This window comes from Nannobrachium achirus, assembly GCF_963921795.1.
Source record: "Nannobrachium achirus genome assembly, chromosome: 20".
NCBI lineage: Eukaryota > Metazoa > Chordata > Actinopteri > Myctophiformes > Myctophidae > Nannobrachium > Nannobrachium achirus.
The window spans coordinates 16,420,268-16,442,339 of NC_137827.1; the positions used below are offsets into that span (position 1 = coordinate 16,420,268).

The 22,072-nt window shown below is 42.2% G+C and overlaps 3 protein-coding genes across 6 annotated transcripts in view; 1 reads left to right on the forward strand and 2 right to left on the reverse strand.

The window, feature by feature from the left end:
• Nucleotides 1–1,282: 1,282 nt before the first annotated feature.
• Nucleotides 1,283–2,821, reverse strand: hikeshi (heat shock protein nuclear import factor hikeshi). The gene is made up of 2 exons (XM_080750356.1): nucleotides 2,309–2,821; nucleotides 1,283–1,647 (listed from the first exon to the last, which is right to left on the reverse strand). Exons 1-2 carry the CDS (start codon nucleotides 2,648–2,650, stop codon nucleotides 1,384–1,386), a joined length of 606 nt encoding a protein of 201 aa, XP_080606482.1. The 5' UTR covers nucleotides 2,651–2,821; the 3' UTR covers nucleotides 1,283–1,383.
• Nucleotides 2,822–3,175: 354 nt separating this feature from the next.
• On the forward strand, nucleotides 3,176–7,069 carry ap4s1 (adaptor related protein complex 4 subunit sigma 1). Its single transcript, XM_080750590.1, has 6 exons — nucleotides 3,176–3,292; nucleotides 3,792–3,937; nucleotides 5,187–5,273; nucleotides 5,994–6,062; nucleotides 6,270–6,281; nucleotides 6,404–7,069. Exons 2-6 carry the CDS (start codon nucleotides 3,800–3,802, stop codon nucleotides 6,530–6,532), a joined length of 435 nt encoding a protein of 144 aa, XP_080606716.1. The 5' UTR covers nucleotides 3,176–3,292; nucleotides 3,792–3,799; the 3' UTR covers nucleotides 6,533–7,069.
• A 1,400-nt stretch (nucleotides 7,070–8,469) lies between these two features.
• The window catches only part of hectd1 (HECT domain containing 1), a 41,459-nt gene continuing 27,856 nt past the window's right edge, over nucleotides 8,470–22,072 (reverse strand). For all 4 annotated transcript variants that reach the window (XM_080750053.1, XM_080750054.1, XM_080750052.1 and 1 more), the window contains exons 31-44: nucleotides 21,126–21,277; nucleotides 20,781–20,835; nucleotides 20,122–20,353; nucleotides 18,874–18,956; nucleotides 18,616–18,743; nucleotides 17,850–18,051; nucleotides 16,688–16,825; nucleotides 15,756–16,222; nucleotides 14,574–14,732; nucleotides 13,794–13,872; nucleotides 13,549–13,642; nucleotides 12,524–12,674; nucleotides 11,647–11,791; nucleotides 8,470–8,764 (exon numbers count right to left, since the gene is read on the reverse strand). In XM_080750053.1, the coding sequence (XP_080606179.1) occupies nucleotides 8,627–8,764; nucleotides 11,647–11,791; nucleotides 12,524–12,674; nucleotides 13,549–13,642; nucleotides 13,794–13,872; nucleotides 14,574–14,732; nucleotides 15,756–16,222; nucleotides 16,688–16,825; nucleotides 17,850–18,051; nucleotides 18,616–18,743; nucleotides 18,874–18,956; nucleotides 20,122–20,353; nucleotides 20,781–20,835; nucleotides 21,126–21,277 (2,223 nt within the window). In that variant the 3' untranslated portion in view covers nucleotides 8,470–8,626. The remainder of the gene's footprint in view (nucleotides 8,765–11,646; nucleotides 11,792–12,523; nucleotides 12,675–13,548; nucleotides 13,643–13,793; nucleotides 13,873–14,573; nucleotides 14,733–15,755; nucleotides 16,223–16,687; nucleotides 16,826–17,849; nucleotides 18,052–18,615; nucleotides 18,744–18,873; nucleotides 18,957–20,121; nucleotides 20,354–20,780; nucleotides 20,836–21,125; nucleotides 21,278–22,072) is intronic.

The window sequence follows — 22,072 nt, forward strand, 5'->3', positions numbered from 1 at the left end:
GAAAAATTAACTGGTGTTTTTAATGAATCTATAAAAAAATGAAGTTTGAAGTTACAATGGGTGTGTATGTGGAGAGAGGCCCTACCACTGGTAAAAAAAATGGTAAATGGTGCATTTATATAGCGCTTTTTTAATCCAAAGCGCTTTACATAGATTGTGCATTACATTCACCCATTCACACACACATTCATACACCGGTGGCGGAGGAAGCCATGCAAGGCACCAACCTACTCACCGGAGGCAATTAGGGGTTCAGAGTCTTGCCCAAGGGCAAGGACCCTTCGACATTAACTCAGGGGGAGCCCGGATTCGAACTGGGAACCCTTCAGGATTTATACCCTTCGTGCTCTAATACCAGTTTCTCTACCCCTGAGCTATGCCGCCCCTCAGGGAGCACTGCTCCCTGTTGAAAGTGGAATATCCCTTTAAAACAGCTGTTATGACAATATGTAGTTAACCAAATGAACTCTAGCATCTCTGTTCTGGAAATGTCATAATCTGCAATTGTTCTGTGAAAATAGGCGAGCGTTCGGCAAAAAAACAAAACAAAAAAAACATAAGCCGTATAAAAGCTCATGTTGCCATGCTTTGTGATAGGCATGTTTGGCGAAGGGCTTGTAGACTGGTACGTCCCGTGAAGAGGGGCCAGGCAAGTACTGACAGTTGTTAAACAACTGCATAGGGTTTGAGGAGTAGTTCACCAATTTTTCTATCAATTACACACCCCATGAATTCATGGATATTTTTTTGTTTTTGTCGCATTCCTGAGCATTTGATGACCAGTGGAGTCGCCACCGCTCATCAAATTATTTTATATAAACGATTATTTGGGAGGAACAGCACACATTGATGAACACTGTATTGTAATGTAAATATGCCGGATTTACCAAGAATGCTTGTTTCCATCCGTAATCCCCATACATAAAACAAGCAACATAAAAAAAAAGCACAACCAAAATGGGTTAAAAGATGAAAATGAGAGATATTCTCTTAAGCTGGTGGGCAGCTTGTTCCAAATTGCGCTTGAAGGCTTCCTTGAACTGAAAAGGAATTCCACGCAAAGGCTGTGCGAGTGCACCTGACACCTTTTTTTGTGTGAACTACTCTTTTAGGTCAATGTTTAGCTATTAAGAAGCTCCTTGTTATATGGCCCTCTTTTAAGTCTTTCATTCGCTACATTTAAAGTTCCAGACGTTTTAAAGATGTTTTCTTGTCAGTTTATTACAGAATATATATATTTTTCTGATTGATTTCTACTCTAAAAATGGCTGATCATGTTTTGGCTCTGATAACACTGTAAACATGTTTTACATTAAAAACAAAGACCTAGTGGGTGTGTAGTAGGCACTATAGAACAGAATGTGTCCAGCAGTCTTTGCTGCCTCAGCTCTTCCAGAAGTTGGGGTTCTGCGCCAGGCGCCTCTGGAAGTTCTCGTACCAGCGGAGGAGACAGCTGGAAGGGATGAAAGTCTCCGAGGGCTCCGGGGTCATCTGAGCCTGGCTCACGGCGAAGGACGAGGCAAAGTTGTACAGACTGTCCAGCATCTTCTGCGTGAACAGCAGGAAGGAGTCCAGGTTGGACACGGCAGCCGTGGACACCGGCGTCTGTTGGACCAGCTGATCCAGAGGCTCTACAGACACGCCCACCTGCAGTGGTGGAAACTGAGTAACTACATACACACTTACTGGTACTGTAGTGCAGTGGTTCTCAAAGTGGATACCAGAGACTCTCTAGGTTCCATTAGGTGGTGTCTAAATTGACCCTTACAAGTCTGTAACTTTAACAGTGTACAAATGGAACCAAATGAACCCTAACACACTGTCAGAGTTAAGGGAAGACCTTGAAATGTAAAAGTTTGAGAAACACTGCTAGTGTACAATCTTGAGGCAGGCCTACTTGTACTTTGCATGATTGTCTACGTTCTGCTACTTTATACTACATTGTTTGGAGGCACATTTTGGACTTTACTACATTTACTTGATTCCTTTATTTACTTGCAGGTTGAAATGATAAATACAAAATATAATTAACGAATATATAAATATGTGTTAAAGATTAAGAGAGAGGGGGTGGGGTGGGGGCAGAAGCTGCCCAGCAGTCATAAAGTAGTGAATACAACACTGAATACACATTAATGCATCAATAATTATAATACAATAAACTAATATATGATACATTATTCTGAAATATGGGCATTATTATTGCTGTTGGTGCCTTATGTCTAGGGCTAGGCACCAACTTAGATTTTGAACGCAGGACTTAATATTTGTATTAGGCTACTTCAACTTGACTTCCACCACTGCCCACCTGTGCCACGGACGCCCCGGCGGCGGCACCGCCACACATGGTCCCGAACGGATGCGCCCCGCCCTCGCCGGCCTTCAGGCCCGAGATCTTGAAGATGGCGCTGGGCTTGTCGTTGGTGATGAAGCCGAGCAGCTGCCACACCGCGCCGCCCGAGCCCGCCGGGTCCGGGAAGGAGAAGTAGACGGCGCCGCCCATGCCGGCGGGGAACGGCACCGTGCCGAGCATGAACACCACCACGTGGTTCACCTGCTCGTAGTCCGTCAGGTTGAAGAGGAACTTGTCCGCGGACACCAGCAGCGGGTCCGTCTGGACCAGCCGGCCAGCTACCAGACAGCCGAACATCACCCCACTACAGCAGTAGGCTACTCTACTATAGCAGCTACAACAACAGTAACGACGACAACAGCAGTTACAGCAGCAGCACTAGCAATACTAATAATTAAAAAGCCAGACGTAGGAGCGGTTTGCACCGCTCAAAAAACACTCCGATATTAAAAATAATTCGTTACAAACACACTTCCAGTTCAGCCGTCTAGCATGGCAGTTAATCCATCCATAGCTCGACAATGGATTCGTTTTACTGTGTTTACACATTTGACCAGTTATCCTATGGTTTTAGCGAGTATGGCTTCTTCTTCAGCACACATCGGTCAAACGGGTTTAACATCAACGTTTAACGTTTTAAAATTAGTTCACATGTTGATAATTACAATAAATTAACGTCCTCTGTGAGATGGTAGAAAAGGAATACAAAAAATTAACCTCTCTCTTGCTCGACTATTGACTTGTCACCCTAGTGACTGACGCTGTTGAACTGTGACTCGGAGCGTAGCCAATCAGATTACAGATTTTAACTTGACTCCGCCTCTCCGGTCTGTTATGGTAGCTTCCAGATGACACTGGTAGCTTCTAGAATGTTGATCATCAAATAAAGCATTAATTTATGTGTATTTGTTATCATCATAAACCTCGTTAGACTTAGTGGTGAGTAGACGTTAAAATGTGTTCTCATAAACACAGGTCTGGGTCTGACAACGTCTTTAGTTTGGTGCCATGTCGTTGAATGGTCAATGCTACTGCTAAAAACAAAAATACACGGGGTGACCACACACACACACACACGCCTGTTTTACTAACTGCTATGCATGGTTTTGTGTAATACTTGAATACATTTGGACCAAGTTGTCTAAGTCTACTGTGAATGAATGCTGCCTAATGTAGTCTACTAACGAAATGTACTGTCTGACTGAATAGTCTTCTGTCTGAAATAAATGTAGTTTACTGACTGAATGGGTGTGGTGTGGTGTAATGTGCAGAGTCCTGTATTATCAATCATGTGTTGTAGCCAGTTGTTATTACTTGGTCAAGTGTTCATCTACAAGTAGTATGAGCAGAAGCTAATGAAGCTGAATAAAGTTGACATGAATTATTCTCTCTCTCTGTGTGTGTGTGTGTGTGTGTGTGTGTGTGTGTGTGTGTTCAGCTGTGATCATGATAAAGTTTGTGTTGATGCTGAACAGACAAGGTCAGACGAGGCTGAGTCGATACTACCAACCGCTGGAGCACAGCAGGAGAGTTCCTCTGGAGACAGACGTTGTCAGAGCATGTTTGTCACGCAAGAAAGATGAGGTCTGTCTGTCTGTGTCCATCCCAGTTCTGTCCATTCTGAGTGTGGATGTTAACAATGCATTTACTAGAATCATTAGAGTGATGACCACAGTGCGAGGCTCCATTGCCCCCTCGCTCCAATAGAACAAGGGGACTGACGTGTCTGAAGCGCATGTGTGACCGACCAGTCTTTTTTCCCTTTACACTGGGAGCTGCCTTTCCCCTTTCAAGAGGGATCTGCTGCTATTGCGACTGCCCCATTCCCTATAAAAGTCTACCGTAGCCCTAGAATGTCTGTGATCTTTCAGATCACAGCCATATAACGGTCCCTATCCACGGCGGTTAGCAGCTTATCTGCGCGGCACTAAAGTGCTGCGCGTTACTTGTGTACTCACCCATTAATTTATTCCTCAGCCTGGGAGAAAGACACTGTCCTGTAGTGTCATCCATTTGAAAGTTCTGTCTGAAAACGTGTACTTTGTAAAATATCTCCACTTATCCACGAGCCAACACGGACGAGGGGCCCTGAATATATCATAACTTCCTTTGAGAAGCACAAACGTATGCCGGGCACACAATCACGCAGGTGGTGTGATTAGTCACCCCACGTCAATCACAAGCACCTGTCAATTGTGTGCCCCGTACGTTTGTGCTTCCCAAAGGAAGTTTTGATATATTCAGTCCAGCAGTCATTCAGGGCCCCTCGCCCGGTCAGAAAGTCGTCCGTGTTGGCTCGTGGATAAGTGGAGATATTTTACAAAGTACACGTTTTCAGCCAGAACTTTCAAATGGATATGACACTACAGGAGTAACAGGACAATGTCTTTCTCCCATGCTGAGGAATACATTATTGGGTGAGTACACAAGTAACGCGCAGCACTTTAGTGCCACGCAGATAAGCTGCTAACCGCCGTGGATAGGGACCGTTCTATGGCTGTGATCTGAAAGATCACAGGCATTCTAGGGCTAAGCCTACCTAATCTTTTTCATAATTCATATTCTATTGTTATTTTCTAAAAATGCCAGTTCCTCAAGTGGTACAATAAATATTTGATTGAGGAATGCAATGAGATATATTTAGCTTTCAATGCTATAAATAGACCTTCATTGATCCAGAGGGAAATTTGGGTTCTCAGGAAAATCATTGATTATAGCAAAGTAATCAATGATCATTTGATAAATGTTCAATCAATTAACGGAATACTTTCAAATGTGCACCCCTAATTCTGAAGTGATATAGCTCAGTAAGATCTCATCTTCTCTCTCTCAGTGTTCGTTTGTGGAATATCAGGACTTTAAGCTGGTCTATCGTCAGTATGCAGCTCTCTACATTGTGGTCGGGATCACACACAGTGAGGTCAGGCATGTGTAATGTACTCTATTTGTCTGCTTGTTTTTATGTTTTTTTGTGTGTGTGTGAGGACTGCAGATGTATATGATCATCTTTACTAAATCCGGTGTATTTAGATACATATGTATTGCTCATTAATGCCACCATAGTCTCATGTCCAGTAGCCAGAGCAGAGATCTCTGCCTGCTGATGTGTCTGGTTGGTAACATCTAAATGGAATGAATTCAAGTAAAACTGGGTGAAAACTAAGAAAAAACAGCACCACAGAACCAATCAAAGACATGAGGGCAGCCCTTCGTATCGGTACGGTATCAGGAGTGGTTTCCATAGCAGTAGGCATAGTTATTAAGTATATTGAATTTGGATTTCCCCAGACATTCTGTACCGTTAGTTGTAGATCTTTGATTGTATGGCTACGTGAGACTAATGCCACCAGGATTTGTATTGTCACTGTAAACCACTCCAACCACTTTCAACCTGGTGTCCCTATTTTGAGCATGATAGGCGAAGATTCGCCAAATTACAAAAAATAATTTAAATGAGCGAAAGCTCTACAAGCTCTTGAGTCGTGAAGAGACAGTCACAACAAAATACAATGTCACAGCGTTGTGAGCTTGTAGATTGGCTATTTTTGCAATGTTACAGTATACAATGGTGTATGTACGTCCCTGTCTAGGGGGAAAAGGTGATGGGAGTAAAACCCACTTGTGTGTGTCTCTCCTGCAGAATGAGCTGTCAATCTATGAACTCATCCAGAACTTTGTGGAGGTTTTGGACAAATACTTCAGTTGCGTGGTAAGTTGTACTATTGTCAGAATGTGAAAGCTCACAGGCTGTGAATGTGATGACTTCATATTCTACCATAAATCTTACAAAATTACTTTTGGTGGACTAGAAGATAAAAGCCCATACAATGCTGGATATCTTACCGTTACCATGGTGATCTAGTTTAGTTTCCAAACCACAAGAATAACCAATAACCTGTCCTATTGTTTCCCACAGAGTGAACTGGATGTATCCTTTAATCAGCACACAGCTGTTAATCAATGACTATATATATATGATATATTGTATATCTATCCATCCGTCTGTATTGGAACATCTCTAACCATCGTTCTCCTTGACTGCCCTATCAGATCATGTTTAACTTGGATAGAGTCCATGTGATTCTGGACGAGATCATTGTTGGTGGCCATGTTGTTGAGACAAACAGGAGTCGTATTCTGGCTCCACTCCTTGCCCTTGACAAGATGGTTGAAAGCTGAGACTTTTGGGTGTCATGCCTTTTTTCGCCCCCTCAACTAACCTTTGCTATGGCCACACCCCAATGGCTATGACAACGATTTCACCGGATAGTGCTGCCGGTGAAAACCTAAGAGACAGTGTAATAGAGAAGGGGGAGGCAGGATATCACATCCATTTTCAGATATCACATCAGTGCTATCAGAAAATAGTTGATACCGTTACACCATGTAGTTACTCAATATTGATTCATTTCACATTTAATTTTTTAAGTGTTAGTGTAGACAATACAGTACATTTCATAAAAATACCTAGACCTGTGGACCTTGTAAACGCAAACTTTGACTTACCATAGTCTCAATTTCATTGTCTAGTACTGTGCGCCATTTCAAAATTGATTATAACTGATTCTCACCCAATTGGTGTACAAAGTGGGACGGTGCCGAGTCATCTTCTGTTGGTATACCTGCCTTGTTTTCAAGTGATGTATAGTTTTCAGAATCCCTAAGCCTTGTTAAGTTATTTTCTATGGCTGATTTTGATGTATTATTTCTGACCAACTCTGGATTTTTCAATAAAAGTTTGTTTAAACATCATACAGATCTTTTAACTCAGAAATATTGTTAAACTTTGAACTTTTTATGTCCTGTGGGACTTTATAATACATTGACATTTAATTATAAACCCTAGTCAAGCAACCTGGTCATTACATTTAGATCACTGGTTCCCAGCTACATTGTTTGGAACTAAATGGACCCTTACGGATCCGTAAGTCCGAACAAATGGAATCTTTTGGTTCCATTTGTACACTGATTTTACAGTGTAGACTGGGGTCTTGAAATGCGTGTCCGTGGCTCAATGCATGTTAAAAGCTTGAGCATCACTGATCCAATTACTATGCAACGTTATGTATAAAATGTAATTTTGTCCAATCTGTATGGTAAAGTATGTTAATACAATATAACTTTGGGTTGGTTTTTATTTTGTCTCCCTGCTCTATTGAGACAATTAGGTTGTGTCAAACAGACATAAATGTAGACGCCTCTTCCGGCTCTGGCTCGTAAAACAGGAACAGAAACGGATGTTCAGTAGGCCAATCAGATGCAGGACTCCCCATTTCCCAGAGGCACTTGCTTTGGCAATGTAAACCTTTTTTTCCTCATGCCAATAAAGCTCCTTTGAATTGAAGTACCGGAAAGATGCGCTGTGATTGGCCACTGGTAGGCAGCTGCCACTCATCCCGTTTTACGAGTCGCTCCCATGAAATCCAGGGCGGAAGAGGCGTCTAGCTTTTTATATCTATGGTGTCAAAGGTCATGTCTCACCAACACACAGGATCTGACACAAGATTAAATTTATCCCCTGAGCAAGCAGGCAGGCTCTATTAGATCAATGGTAAAAATGTCAGCAACCAGGTTCAGATGCAGGGTAGAAGAGGAAAGTTACATAATGCAACTTTAACTTGACCTCCATTCCTACAGACCTTGATGATGAAACTTGAACATAGTTTATTCACGTCACCACAGTAACAAGATGAGCACTCACGCAAATATTTGAATGATTATTTTTTTATTATATTTTTTGTAGGTTTTTCTTTTTTTGGAGCGTTCACATTTTGAAAATATGTTTGAACTCGAGTTAAATAAATGTTTCTACTTTACAAAGAAAAGAGAGAAGGAAAGCAGTTTAAACCTTTTAAACCAGCATTTCTACGGCAACACACTGATCCCTCTGGCAGGAAAACTTTCACACAGAAAAAAATAAAATAGGGTAGGGAAGGGAAAAAGTGAAAGTAGAAAATAAAATGTGTGCCTGATTGTAGATCAGATTAAAGTGAAAAACTCCAAACATCCAAAACGTTAAATACTGAAAGGAAAAACGCAAAAAAAAAGAAAAGAAAAAAAAAGCGCGATAGAGTTAGAAGCAGAATGAGGAGGAGGAAAATGACGGGTGGGGGGGGTCTGGGGGCAGCTTTTGTTTTTCTATTATTTAGAAAAATTAGGCTTCTGCGTCCTTTTCGTCCAATCAGTGGCCGCTCAACTGGCCATCTGATTGGCTGGCTTGGCTATGAGCCACGTGACAGGGGAGGGGGGAAGCAGGGGGTGGACGGAGCGCGCTCAGTTGAGGTGGAAGCCTTTCTCCATGGTGGCTGCGAGGAGGCGCTCTCTCATGATGTCCTCTGAAGAATATTCTGGAAGCTTCAGGTAATGAACACAAGTATTGACTGAAGGGTAACTAGAGTCTGTTGCATCCACCTGGAAGAACAACAGAAAGGACCATTTATTAAATGGGATATTATTAAAGTGGAACTTTTTATGGCTTCATTCCCGTGCTCCCTTCTCCCCTTGCTCACACCACAGTGTGTCTGCTAGAGTGCCATGCTAAAATACATATTCTTGAATGACTAATCCCCAAGAGTTAAATCCCTAATTCAGGGGTTGACATTAAGGTCTCAGAGGCACTTGCCCGTCAGGCAAGTACAGGTCATGTTCTACTTGCCCAAAGGTCATGCCCACTTGTCCGAAAAGTACATTTTCCATTAAAAAATGATACGCAAGATTTTAATTAACGCTCAATTTAACACTTATTTCTTTACTTTCTGGGGCTGTATGATAAAAATGTCATACTGTACCTCAATACAAATCCAAATACCTACATACCTGTAGCTACAGTATGATTGAATATGTCTATGGTTTCACACTACATTTTTAAGCGTAGCAACTGTAAAAACAGCACATTATAGGTAATCAGTGCTCTTAGTTTACATTCCGCAGACCAGAAGACAGAGCGTGCTGGCCACGTTCATGTGTTTCGACAGTTATGTCCGACGGTTGCGTCCCCTCTCAAATGAGCACTTGACCGGTCCGGTCGGGCAATCTGAAAGCAAACTTCACCTGCCCGAAGGTTTTATTTACCTGCCAGGGGCAGGTGGGCAAGCCTTAGTATCAACACCTGCCTAATTGTCCACTAACTTGTTGGTACTGTTCATGCCAAAGACGATAGCGTCAACACAAAGATTCTGTTCAAAGACGGTATTACAACAAAATATTAACTAATTATATATATATATTGTATAGCCGGTCAGGGTCCATGGTGTAAGCAGGATAATCAATTCCAAGGCATATCAAAAAAGAATGCTCTCAAGAGGCAAAACCCCTATGGTAATTAGCATCCACATTGTGTATCATTTGTCCATAACTGCAGGGTCATTGTTGATTATCCCTTACTTAAAGTGTAGGCACCATGAAATTTGCCTTGTAAAACTGTTGACACATGTCTCTAAAGGTCCCCCTAAGTATTTTTAACATATATTTGAGTCATATTAGTTTGGAAATATATAGTTACATTTGAGGTTTATAAATTAATAAGACCAACTGGGGCCATTTTGGGAAATAACTTCGGAAATAAAGTTGTCGCGTGAAAATGACGTAAACAAGAGACTCTCTCCTGCCCTCTTGTCTCGGTGAAATGCAAGCTGGACATGCCCCCCTTGCTGTTTCCTTGTCAGCACGGCTGCACGGACTGACAGCGCAGCGGTGGAAGAAGTACTCATATTTTGTACTCAAGTAAAAGTATCAACAAGTAACAGTATCGATACTACAATGTAGAAATAAACCGTTACAAGAAAATGTCTGTCACGCACTGTGAGCTTGTAGATCGGCTAATTTCAAATGGCCGATGTATATATAGTAATTAATGAATGGTTTGTAATAATAATTAAACAAAGTATTTTTAATAACTTTTTTTTTAAAATAACTGCAGAGGAGTAAAAGTAGCCTACAATGATTTATTTTGAGATGAAGTGGAGTAGAAATAAAAGTACTGAAATGTAAAACACTCCAATAAAGTAAAAATACCTCAAAAGTGTAGGGCCCTACGTAAGTACAGTATCTGAGTAAATGTAGCGTACTTAGTTACCGACTGCAGGCGAGCCGATTAGAAGAAGGCTATCTCCACCTCAAAGTACAATCAATACTTGAGTAAATGTAGGCTACTTAGTTACTTTAGCGGGCGAGCGGCTCTCATCCACTCACAATGATGACAAGCCTCGGTACAAAGTGCTTGGTTTAGTACTTGAGTAAATGTTGGCTACTTATACTTTACACACGAGTCCCGAGCGTAGATGCGAGCGCAAGCCTCGGCCAAAGTGCTTGGTTTAATGTTTTATTTGAACTCTATCTTCTAATTATTATTCACTTATCCTCACAAATAGTCGCCCTGTCCGGCTGTCCCCTATTTATCTTATTTTGTCATGATGATTTGTCCCAGAAACGGCCCGGGAAAGAAAAGCTCCATAAAAATCACCGAGTCACAATGGCTTGTTCATCCCGCACATGAACCTCTCATCGCGGCATGAACAGCGAACAGCAGCCGCTATCCACAAAGCCTGGAGCGAAGTCAAGACCCCCCCCCCCCCCCTCGCGACTGTAGACTTGTGCGAGCTGCATGTGCTTCAGCATGAATACAGCGAAATCAGTCCCATCAATTACGAAACATAACACAACGTGTGATAGCATACATATCGTTGGTCATCGTAAAAAAACAGGAAAAAACCTCCATAACCAAACACCGAGTCCCCTCTCCTCTGTTAGTTCTACCCACGGATGAGCCCGGCCGCTGGGCCGGGCAGAGCTCCAGTAGCCGCTCTAGCAAGCCTGGAGCGAGTCAAGACACGCCCCTCGCGACTGCAAGCACTTGTTTTCAATATGAATATAGCGAAATCAGTCACGTAAATTAATAAAATAATATACGAGGGGACAGAATTCAGATCGTTGGTCATGGTCATTAACAATGTTATGTATTTATCTTTATTATTAAAGTATACAATAGCGTAATTCCCACAGCCTTTTCCCATTCACTTATCATTGGGTCACGTGAGCGTGTTCTATAAATGACACGCTGTTTTGGCTCGTCACATTCCGAGGCGGCTGGGCGGTGCCTCGGGAGTTGGGACCTCCTTCTTCCTACAGCTCCCAATATTAACCCTTTCAGGGTATAGTTGCATTGGCAAATATATTCACAACTATGTCACTGTTCTATTGACACAAAGTAGTGCCCGTTATGTTACCCTTCCTTTAAGTGATAAGCTAAAACATTAAGTGTGAACTCTTTGTTTTTATGAATGAACATGCATTACCTTTCTGACTATAGTGAGTCGGGGGTGCAAGTTGGCCAGACCTCCAGGGGGCAGCGTAGAGCAGCCAGTGGTAAACTGAAGAAACGCTTTTCTCTCATCAGATGACATTCCACATAAAACTCTGACAAACCTCAGGAAGCCAGGGCTAGAGGAGAGGAGGGGGAAGAGTAGAGGAGTGTCTGACACTATCTTCATATCAACAGGAAGGCAAGTAGACTGAGTAATTGAGTACAGTGGACCACAAAGGAAACAAGCATGAAGCGTTCCTTGCATAACCTTTGACAGTATCCAATCAATCAAACTAAATGGCCTACAGCAGGGTTCCCCAATTAGTTTTCCCCAAGGGCCGAATTTCTCTAGGGTAGCGAGCCGAGGGCCACAACATTGCAGGGGGCGACGGCGGCGTTCCCGATACTCCAGCGACAGTTCAGATATCGTTGTTGTCGGGTGAAAATCTTGTATGTCCAAAACCATTCGTTTTGCATTTATCATTTTAAAATGTATTTAAACTAGTGAAAACAGTCGATCTACAAGCACACAACACGTTGTGTGCTTGTAGATCTGCTGTTTTCACAACTTTTTTTTTTCACTACTTTTGATTTGCCAAAGAACGTACAAATTTGGAGATACGAGATTTCCACCCGACAACGACGATATACTAGTGTTGTTGGTGCTCTTATACCACCATTATTACTGGGGTTTGTGTGGGCCTGACAGTAGCCCCCCGCGGGCCGCCTATTGGTGAACCCTGGCCTACAGACATGAGGAACTACTTTGAGGTTTAAAAAAGGTCAAAAGTTATGTTTGGGGTTTAGATCTTCATATCAAGAATAACTCACAATAAATGCAAGTAAATGAGTATCTGTCTGTTGTTTACCTGTCTCTGGTGTATCCGAGTTTTGGTTCTGTGTAGTTAATGATGTCATCAGCAGTCCAGGAAGGCATCTGGTTGCCACAGAGAATCATCTGGACTTCTTTATGGCTGAAAGAGCTCAACTTCTCCATTGGAAAGACACGATTAAAGCCCTCTGAAATATAAAATACACATTTGTATCACATACTCAGCCTTTATCTGTCATGGGGAGTGATCACTATGTCAGCCCTCAGGCTGATACAGCAGTAGCTGACCATTCAACACACCAGTGTTCATTTCCTCGACTAAAACTATGATGAAAAATGTCCGTCGACAATTTCATCAACAAATAAAAAAAGCAAGACTAAAATGTCAGGGAGAGACTAGTGGAGAAGAGATCCAGTAGAACTAAAGACAACTTTAGCTGTGCTTGGTTGTTGTGCTCTGAAAATTGCAGATCTACAAGCTGCGACATGCTGTGATATTTTCAGCATACAACCAAGTGTAAAATGTGCCATTATGTTGCCATCAAGGACTGACAAAATACATTTGTCGGAAAAAGAAAAAAGAAATCAACTGTAGATTTAGTTGACTAAAACAAAAACTTTTCAGATTACTAAAATATGACCAAAATCTAAATGACGTTTTATTCAATAGACTATGAATAAACTAAATTAAAATTTGCTGTCCAAACTAACGCGGCAACACACATTGATATACAGTACAAGACTATCCCACAACAGTCTCATGCACAAACGAGTTCGAGACCGTTTTATCCCGGAAGAGTTTTAAATGTGACAAACACAAATATTCTTCACAAGGTGAGTAATCGATAATTAAAACCTTTTCTCAATCTGACTTTATTCTAAAATAATGAATTGTTCCGAAAATCATCGTAAAATCACCCCTAAATCAAATGAGTTTATCAAGACAAAATAATGTAACCAATACAATTTCAACCCCCGTGTGTGTGTGTGTGTGTGTGTGTGTGTGTGTGTGTGTGTGTGTGTGTGTGTGTGTGTGTGTGTGTGTCTCTCTCTCTGACTGACCTCTGAAAGCTTCCATCTGTTTCTGGATTCCAGAGTTCATACAGAAGTCAAACATCAGCTCTACATACGTCTCTGCATTCTCCATGGTAACAAGCTACACACAAACACAAAACAGTGTATTATTGACATTTTTGAACTGGGTTTAACAAGCAATCAATAAAGGTATATCAAGTTAACTGATAGTCTAATGGTAGAGGGTTTGAAAACTGGCAAAGGATTAGTTAAGAAGCCAACTAGTTTCCTACCTCATTGTCCCCATTGGGTTTGAGGTCGACAGCTGTGAAGCCATGGACTTTAGAGGATGGACAGAACTGGAAATTCAACCTACAGAGAAAGACAGACAGACATGTTAAAATAAACAATTCTCTCCAATTTAGTTGTTCTGCCAATTGAACAATAAACTATACAACATGTTCTCCACTGCCGTTAACAAAACCATGTGCTTTCTATGATGCACATGGAGTCACCAGCTGCTTCTTTTTACCAGGAGGGTGTCAGGCAGGTGCCTTGACCAACCAGTAGGTGTCACTAGTAAAACAAACACCACAACAACACACTTATTTCAAGGTCATTTCAAGGTCGTTTGGAGCATTGGTTCTCAAAAGTGGGGTCTGGGGACCCCCAGGTTTTCTTTTTATAGAGTATTTGGCTGAAGATATCATTTAACACCCATCTTCTCTTCCAGGGGTCCCATATTTTAGTTCCACTGAGATAATACCTCTAACATAACAAATTAAACATTGGCCAAATCATCAAATATTAGAGGCAGAAATTGTGAAAATAGCATCGTTGCGAGGCGTTGAGAGCATGTAGATCTGCTATTTTCACAATAGAACTGTGTTATACAAAATGTAATGCCTCAACTCTTCCAAATCCAAGTAGTGCTCTTCAGTGTGGGGGGTCTCCAGTTAAAATATGATTATTTTGGGGGTCGCGGCCTGAAAAGGTTGAGAACCACTGCATTAAGCTAATGATCTGGAGGCCCCCCAGTGTTGGAAGTGTATGTGTGTGTGTTAGTTTCATACCCCAGATCTTCTATGTTGAGTGGAGGTCCGTTTCCCAGTGGGTTCCTCAGCAGGATGTCTTGTAGTCTGACATTCTTCTCATCTTCAGACAGAGTTTTACTACAAAGCACCTCCTTCCTCCTCAGTGCCAGCTCCTTCAACTCCTTCAGAAAACTAGCTCTACAAAAACCAGAAGAGAAGAGGAGATTAAGTGAGGAAAAATACAATATTCCTTTTATTCAGTATTTTGTCGTTGTGGGGTGAAAATTTTGTACGTCCAAAACTGTTCGTTTAGCATTTTTCATTTTAAAAATGATTTAAACTAGTGAAAACAGACGATCTACAAGCTTTACTTTGCGAAAGAACATACACATTTGAAACTTGGAGATACGAGGTTTCCACCCGACAACGACGATTTGTATCCACAACTTTCCAACATCCCATCGTGCATTGTGCAGAAGTTGCACGGAGCTTCCGGCGCCGCAGCCGAGTGTGATCTACAAGCTCACAATTCTACAGTAAATTCCCGCAGAAAGAGGTGGATAGCTCAATTTCTTGACACATATGGGCCGCCGTTTTTTTATTCGGGCGAAAGCAAAACAGCTTTCAGCATTGGATTACATTACAGAACGTACACAATGTTATATTTAAAACAACATAATTGTAATGGTAATTGCAACAACCACCGATCTTGTGCAAAATGAAAATGCGACGCCAAATATTCTAAACCTTCCACGATTCTGCCAATAATCAAATAATTTGAGGGACATCCGAGTTTTTGCCAGGCCTAACAATGAATCTGTGATGTTGATCCCCTTCCCCTATTCACTCATACTAGGACATGAGGTATATGTGTATCCAGAATAATATTACAGCCTTTATCCCATTCAAAACCGGGAAAGCATCCGTGGCATTTTATATTTTAGCGTTGGCTTAAAGGGATATTTCACTTTAAAAAAACCTTTGGTCATGTTATCGTCTAATCAGGCTTTTATGAACACCCTGGACAGATTTTTAATTAGCTTGATTCAATATTTAGATATTTGATGTAAATGTTACCAGGCCGTCCTCCAGGGCTTCTCCCCATACACACCCATTGTAACTTCCAAAAGTTTTTTCTGAAAGTGAAATATCCCTTTAACACCAGTGATCACTGATCACCTATAAGGCAATCAAGGGCATGGCACCCCGTTTTTGTTTTACCTGTGTGGGTTGACTAACAGGAAGTCGTCCCAGGTGAGCAGGCCGTGGTACCAGGATGGAGGTTTTGGTTTGGGAGGATCCAGAATGAACTCAGACTTGGAGTCCTCCTCCTCCAGACTGCCCACAGAGTACGTGTCCTGGCTCTCCTCGGTGGAGGCCTCCGATTGGTTCTCCCCCGACAGGAAGAGGAAGGGTTGGTGTCTGTCAGAGTCTTGTGATTGGTAGAGCAGCTTGCTCATGTTGGAGCGGATGTCTCCCTGACACAGCAGCTTGAAGAAAGGCTGGGAGATGGGCAGGTCCACCAGCCTGTTGTCCTGGATGCACTTAGCCAGGAACACGCCCAGGAAGAGGAAGAGTTTGGTGATCCTGTCCAAGTCGTCGCTGTCCTGAGGGAACGGCGCTGGGAACAGTCCACACGACCTCTGGACGTAGAAACCTGGGGGTTTTAAACCCCCTCCGAGATCAACCTAAAGTAGAAACATCAACATCGTTACGGAGGGAAACTGACCAGAGTTGCGACTATGCAACACTTCTTTTCATTCTACACCAATTTCTAGGGATGCCGGGGTTCAAGTGGTTGGTGAATAACATTATATAAAAGCACATATCCTATATAAACCAATATCATAAATAATAAAGATGTGTTCATTGACACACAGTATAACAAACTACATAAGCTCTTTATGTGCTATATTAATGTTGTGAGCAACAAGAAATGCAGTTAAGGCACACAATCAATAAATCATCAAAAATGTGTACGTGTATACTAGTGAAGTGTGTCTCAGTGTCAATGTAGATTTTTTTGTGTACATTGTTTGCGTTGATATGTGTATAGATTTTCTTTTGACATGTATATATACACTTTACGCATAGAGATTTAGATTTGATGTGTAAGAGAAATGATCTGATGTGTGCATTTATCTGTGTGTTACCTGTCGTGATTCGTCATCAGGGAAGTCATCATCAGATAACCACATCCCCAGAGAGGTTCTTTGGAACTCAGCAGCGACCAGAGCATAGAACTCCAGAGTGGGACCCAAACCCGTTCCTTCTTCACCTTGGAACTCCACCTGAAAACAAACACAAAATGGCGATTAACAATTTAATAGGCTCTATGCATATACGCCATTTTGTTCTACTTCCGGGTGTCTTTCGACTTCCTTCACAGGTGTTACCGATGATACTAATGAAGGGTCTGTTCCATTCTGGTCAAACAGAGTCAGGGTACTGATATTGTGAATGTTGGCTCACTGGAAACACTCTGCTACAAGACCCACTGTGCAATAAATCAAACAGAGCCTTGATTAGTATCATCAGTAACACCTGTGAAGGAAGTCGAAAGACACCCGGAAGTAGAACAAAATGGTGTATATGCATAGAGCCTATTGTGCTTTTGGCACTGAACATCGGAACATAATTAGGCCTTTAGGCTTTGTAAACAAAACCTTCACAGGGTAGCTATGGAAAAACATCTTATATACAAAAACAATGTCATTTTATAACTTTATACGTAAATACCAAATAATAGCCAACTTACTTACAACTGCCCATAAGTCCGAAGGTTCATTAGTCCTACCTACATCTCATTAGTCCGAATTTAGTTAGGGTTACTGAGGTTAGGGTTAGGCATAGTATTCTTAACAGATTCGGACTAATGGGCTGTCGGAAACAAAGAGGTTTCGGACATGTACAAGTGGAGCCAAGCGGATATTCGGTTCCATTTGTACAAAGTTATCAGACAAAATATTTGTATGACAAAGTCCTAACGTGAATTTGTGAAACAGTGGGAAAGGAGCTTCCACACTAGCGCTGTTCCCTAAACAATTAACACAATATGTAAAATGATGACGTTTTAGTAATATTGTCGTTCCTGCTGTTCAACATACCGTCTCATTGAGGGCTTGTAGATAGTCTATTTTTGCTGTACAACATGGTTCCATAGAAGACATGCTGGCTTCTATGGAATCCAAATGACTGAAATCAGTTGTTAAAATGGAGAACTTTAATCCACGGAGGTTCTTCCTTGGAATTAAAGCACCTGTGAACCACTGTTCTAGTCCATATACAGACAGGTGCCACGGAACCTAGACTTACCTCTAGGACAGACTTTCTGTCAGCGTGGACAGCCATGACTCGTTCAGCCCAGTCCATCATGTCGTCTCCTCGAGGGACTTTGACTCGTTCGTGTTTTAAGCGGCCCACCCTGAACTCCGCTGGGTCGTCTCTCCTCACGGCGCTGGAGGGCCGCGACCGCTCCATGGTCGCCTCACGGCGGTTCTGAAGCCAAACTATAGCCCTGGAGGACGCATACAGTACATCAGTGTTTCGCAACCACTGTGCCTGGGGACCTTTTGGTGTGCCCCTGAGAAGGGTCAAGTGTGCCCCTTGAAACTGCTTGAAAGCTGGTATTGTATTTATCATTTAAAAATCACACCCGTGTGAACTGAGCGGTGGTCGTGGGGAGGGGGGGGTGCGTGTGTGTGTGTGTGTGTGTGTGTGTGTGTGAGAGAGAGAGAGAGAGAGTATTGCAGTTGATGCTCAGACTAGACTCAACATCACCCTCTCTGGTCACTGAGTGGTAGTTCAGGCTACATACACACACGGACGGATACATACACGGATACACACACGGCCATGCTATGGAGCGGTCTACCACCGCTCAAAAATGATTTAAACTAGTGAAAACAGCCGATCTACAAGCACACAACGCCTCGCGGTGCGAGGCGTTGTGTGCTTGTAGATTAATGGATGTGTCAGAAACAATCTCCATGAATTCAAGTCTTCATGGGATGTGTAATTTATAGAAAAAAGGTTTTGGGTGAACTACTCTGTTGAGTGGTTAAATCTGTAGGTATAATACCTGGATGCTCCAAATGCTGTGCAGGTGAAATACAGTTGCCTGGTCTCAAATGGGATCAGGAAAGGACATTTAGCAGTCAGCTGTTCACACCAGTCAGGTAACGCTCCACTGGCCAGAGCCAGAGGTTCCTATGAACAAATGTATGATTATTATCATCATCTATATCAAGCTCTACTAATCAGAGCCAGGCTATGAACACATTATTAATACTATTGCAGGGATTGAGGTTCAAATAATGTATTAGTTAGTTGTACTAACCTCTATCTGTTGCAGGATTTTGGTTGTCACCTTCTTGCTGGTAAATTCCTCTGGAGACGCATTGAACTGCAACTCATCCCCATCTGGAAACACAGTGAACAGAATTTAAATTCCCTCATACTCGCTTTCCTTCTCTCGGATATGATTAACCACTTTCAATCTGGCATCCCTACTTAGGGCATGACATGAGGGCATGACATGATGGGCGCACATTTTCAAACATTGTCAACAAATACAACACAAGTGCCAAATTCTCAGAAAAGAGGCCCCATTCTGCATGCTGCACCCATGGATACCGTTTAAACAAGGTGTGTGTCTGAACAAAGTCAGCCACAGTAGCTACTTGACATGACAATACTTAAAACAATAATTCAACCCATTAAATATTGCATAGCAACAATAATGATGTTATAATCACTACAGTTTAAACAAGGTGTGTGTCTGAACAAAGTCAGCCACAGTAGCTACTTGACATGACAATACTTAAAACAATAATTCAACCCATTAAATATTGCATAGCAACAATAATGATGTTCTAATCACTACTAAACTAGTAAGATGCCTCAGGGCGAGGTCACGCCATCAGACCAGTTACCCATATATGGAGATCCATGTACTGTATATGGAGTATGCTGTGAGAGCCCAAACATGCTTACTCATGCCTGACATCATGGTGAAGTCAGAGCATGTTGTCAGAGCGGCAAACCCATTCTGTTAGAGTGTTTCCCCTGACATCACAGTGACGTCAGAGCATGATGTCAGTGCGGCAAACCCATAGACCTTACAAAAGTGTACACATCTGGACGGACGTATACTGTATATAAGCAAGCTGTGAATGTTCTGATAGTAAACTGCGACCTATGGTCGCAATCAATGATAAATGAGGTATGTGCGTAAATGTGTGTAATACCTGCTAAGCATAGAGTATGTGTGTGTTTGTGTCTCATACTGTTCTGCAATGTGTGTGTGTTCGTGTGGGCGCACGCCACACGTCATACCTTCCTGCAGTGTTTGTTATGCCTTCCAGTAGTGGAAAATCAAGGGGCTAAAATATGAAAATCTTTAACATCTAGTGAATTTCATACCTTCCTGCAGTGAGTGAGTGGTGTCATAGCTCCCTGCAGTCAGTGAGTGTCAACCCTCCCTGCAGTGAGTGAGTGAACTCTCTCTGCAGTGAGTGAGTGAGTGTCATATCTCCCTGCACCGAGTGAGTGAACTCTCTCTGCAGTGAGTGAGTGATTGACGTACCTTCTTGCAGTGTGCGTGTGCTCGGGACGGAGTCAGTTCCAATGATGTAAAGTATCCGCAGCAACTGAAGGACGTCCTCCAGTCCACACGCACTCTGTCCACTTCCTGCTTTGGCCTGAGCTGCCTCCCTGGCCACGCCCACCAGGATCTCACTGCTATGATTGGCTGAAACGGAGCCGGGGCTCAATCCGCCTGACCGCCCGCCTCCTCCCACACCATGTTCACAGAAGTCCTGGATGTAAAAGATACATTTTTATAGTTTTTTAAAATACTTTATGCATCATTTTAAGAACTCATTCTTTTTAGTCAACCAATTACCAGTGCTATTTAACCCTCTCCTTTTCATTTGTGCAGTGTGGATTGAGCAATACTCTGCATAAATGCATGCAGCTGGCCATAAAAGGTAAATGGTGCATTTATATAGCGCTTTTTATCCAAGGCGCTTTACATAGATTGTGCATTACATTCACCCATTCACGCACACATTCATACACCGGTGGCGGAGGAAACCATGCAAGGCACCAACCTACTCACCGGGAGCAATTAGGGGTTCAGAGCCCGGATTCGAACTGGGAACCCTTGGTGCTCTAATAACGGTTTCTCTACCCCTGAGCTACCCCTTGCCATACTTCTGCTCTGCGTAAGACATAATTCCTTACCGTCTTTCCACTCTCCTTCTCTTTGTCTGAGTCCTTGAGCTCCCGGTACATGATCCTAGAGGTCAAAGGTCACAACACATTAACATATTAAGGGTACAGTTTACCAGTACATTCTACCTACATTCTGCTCCTAAAACAGCATTATTAGTTCAATCTGTCTGACGTAAAACCATCACAGAACTATTAACACAACTTTCATTGAACATTAATATCAACACAACTACCGCTGAACATACAAAAACATTACGGTCCTATTTCTACTATTCCATCGATAATATATTATGAACGACAGACTGAATAACTGGATGGACAATAATAATAGTGATAGTATAATAGAATTATTACGTGTATGTGGGCTCCCAAATACGTCGTAGTTTTTCCGTTTTCACAGCTCCATTGCAGGAGAGCTGCAGGAGTCTTTGAACGTAATAGAAGATGGTCGACTTGTAGTTGGAGAGTGGAAGTTCAACTTCTCTGACTGTACCCAGACCTGACACCTACAAGCACACACCATATACACAGTGCTCAGACAGCAGCAAATTATACACAGTAGAGCAGGGGTTCCCAAACATTTTTGTCTCAGGGCACCCCATGAATATGTTTTTAATCCGAGGCACCCCAACATAATAATTTTCACTCCCAGCACCTTATATTTATAGCATATCGTCGTTGTCGGGTGGAAACCTTGTATGTCCAAAACCGTTCGTTTGGATTTATCATCTAGAAAATGTACTAAACTAGTGAAAACAGCAGATCTACAAGCACACAACGCCTCGAGATGCAAGGCGTTGTGTGCTTGTAGATCGGCTGTTTTCACTAGTTTTGTGCGACAGTCTTGTATGATAAAGCAGGGCTTTGCTTTACCAAAAGACGTAAACTTTTGAAACTTGGAGATACAAGGTTTCTGTCCGACAGTGACGATATTTTAGTCACTTTATATGTTGCGAGGAAAATGTTGAGATAATAGCCATTTGGTTAGAACTGACTGAAAATAACTTGTACTTCAAGTTTAAAATGATACTAAATATTTTTTCAAGTGGCCAAATAAATTCCAAATATTATCAAATTATGTCACGGCACCCCAGGGTGCCCCGTCACCCACTTTGAAAACACCTGCAGTAGAGACATAGCGGTTCATTATACACAGTAAAGAGAGAGAAAGTGGGAGCGTGTCGATATTTTTAACATAACATTTGTTCGACGTTCCATTTGTTCGACACGGGTGAATGTTAACCTGGTGAAATACTAACCTGGTGAAATGCTAACCTGCCGACCCTGGTGAATGCTAACCT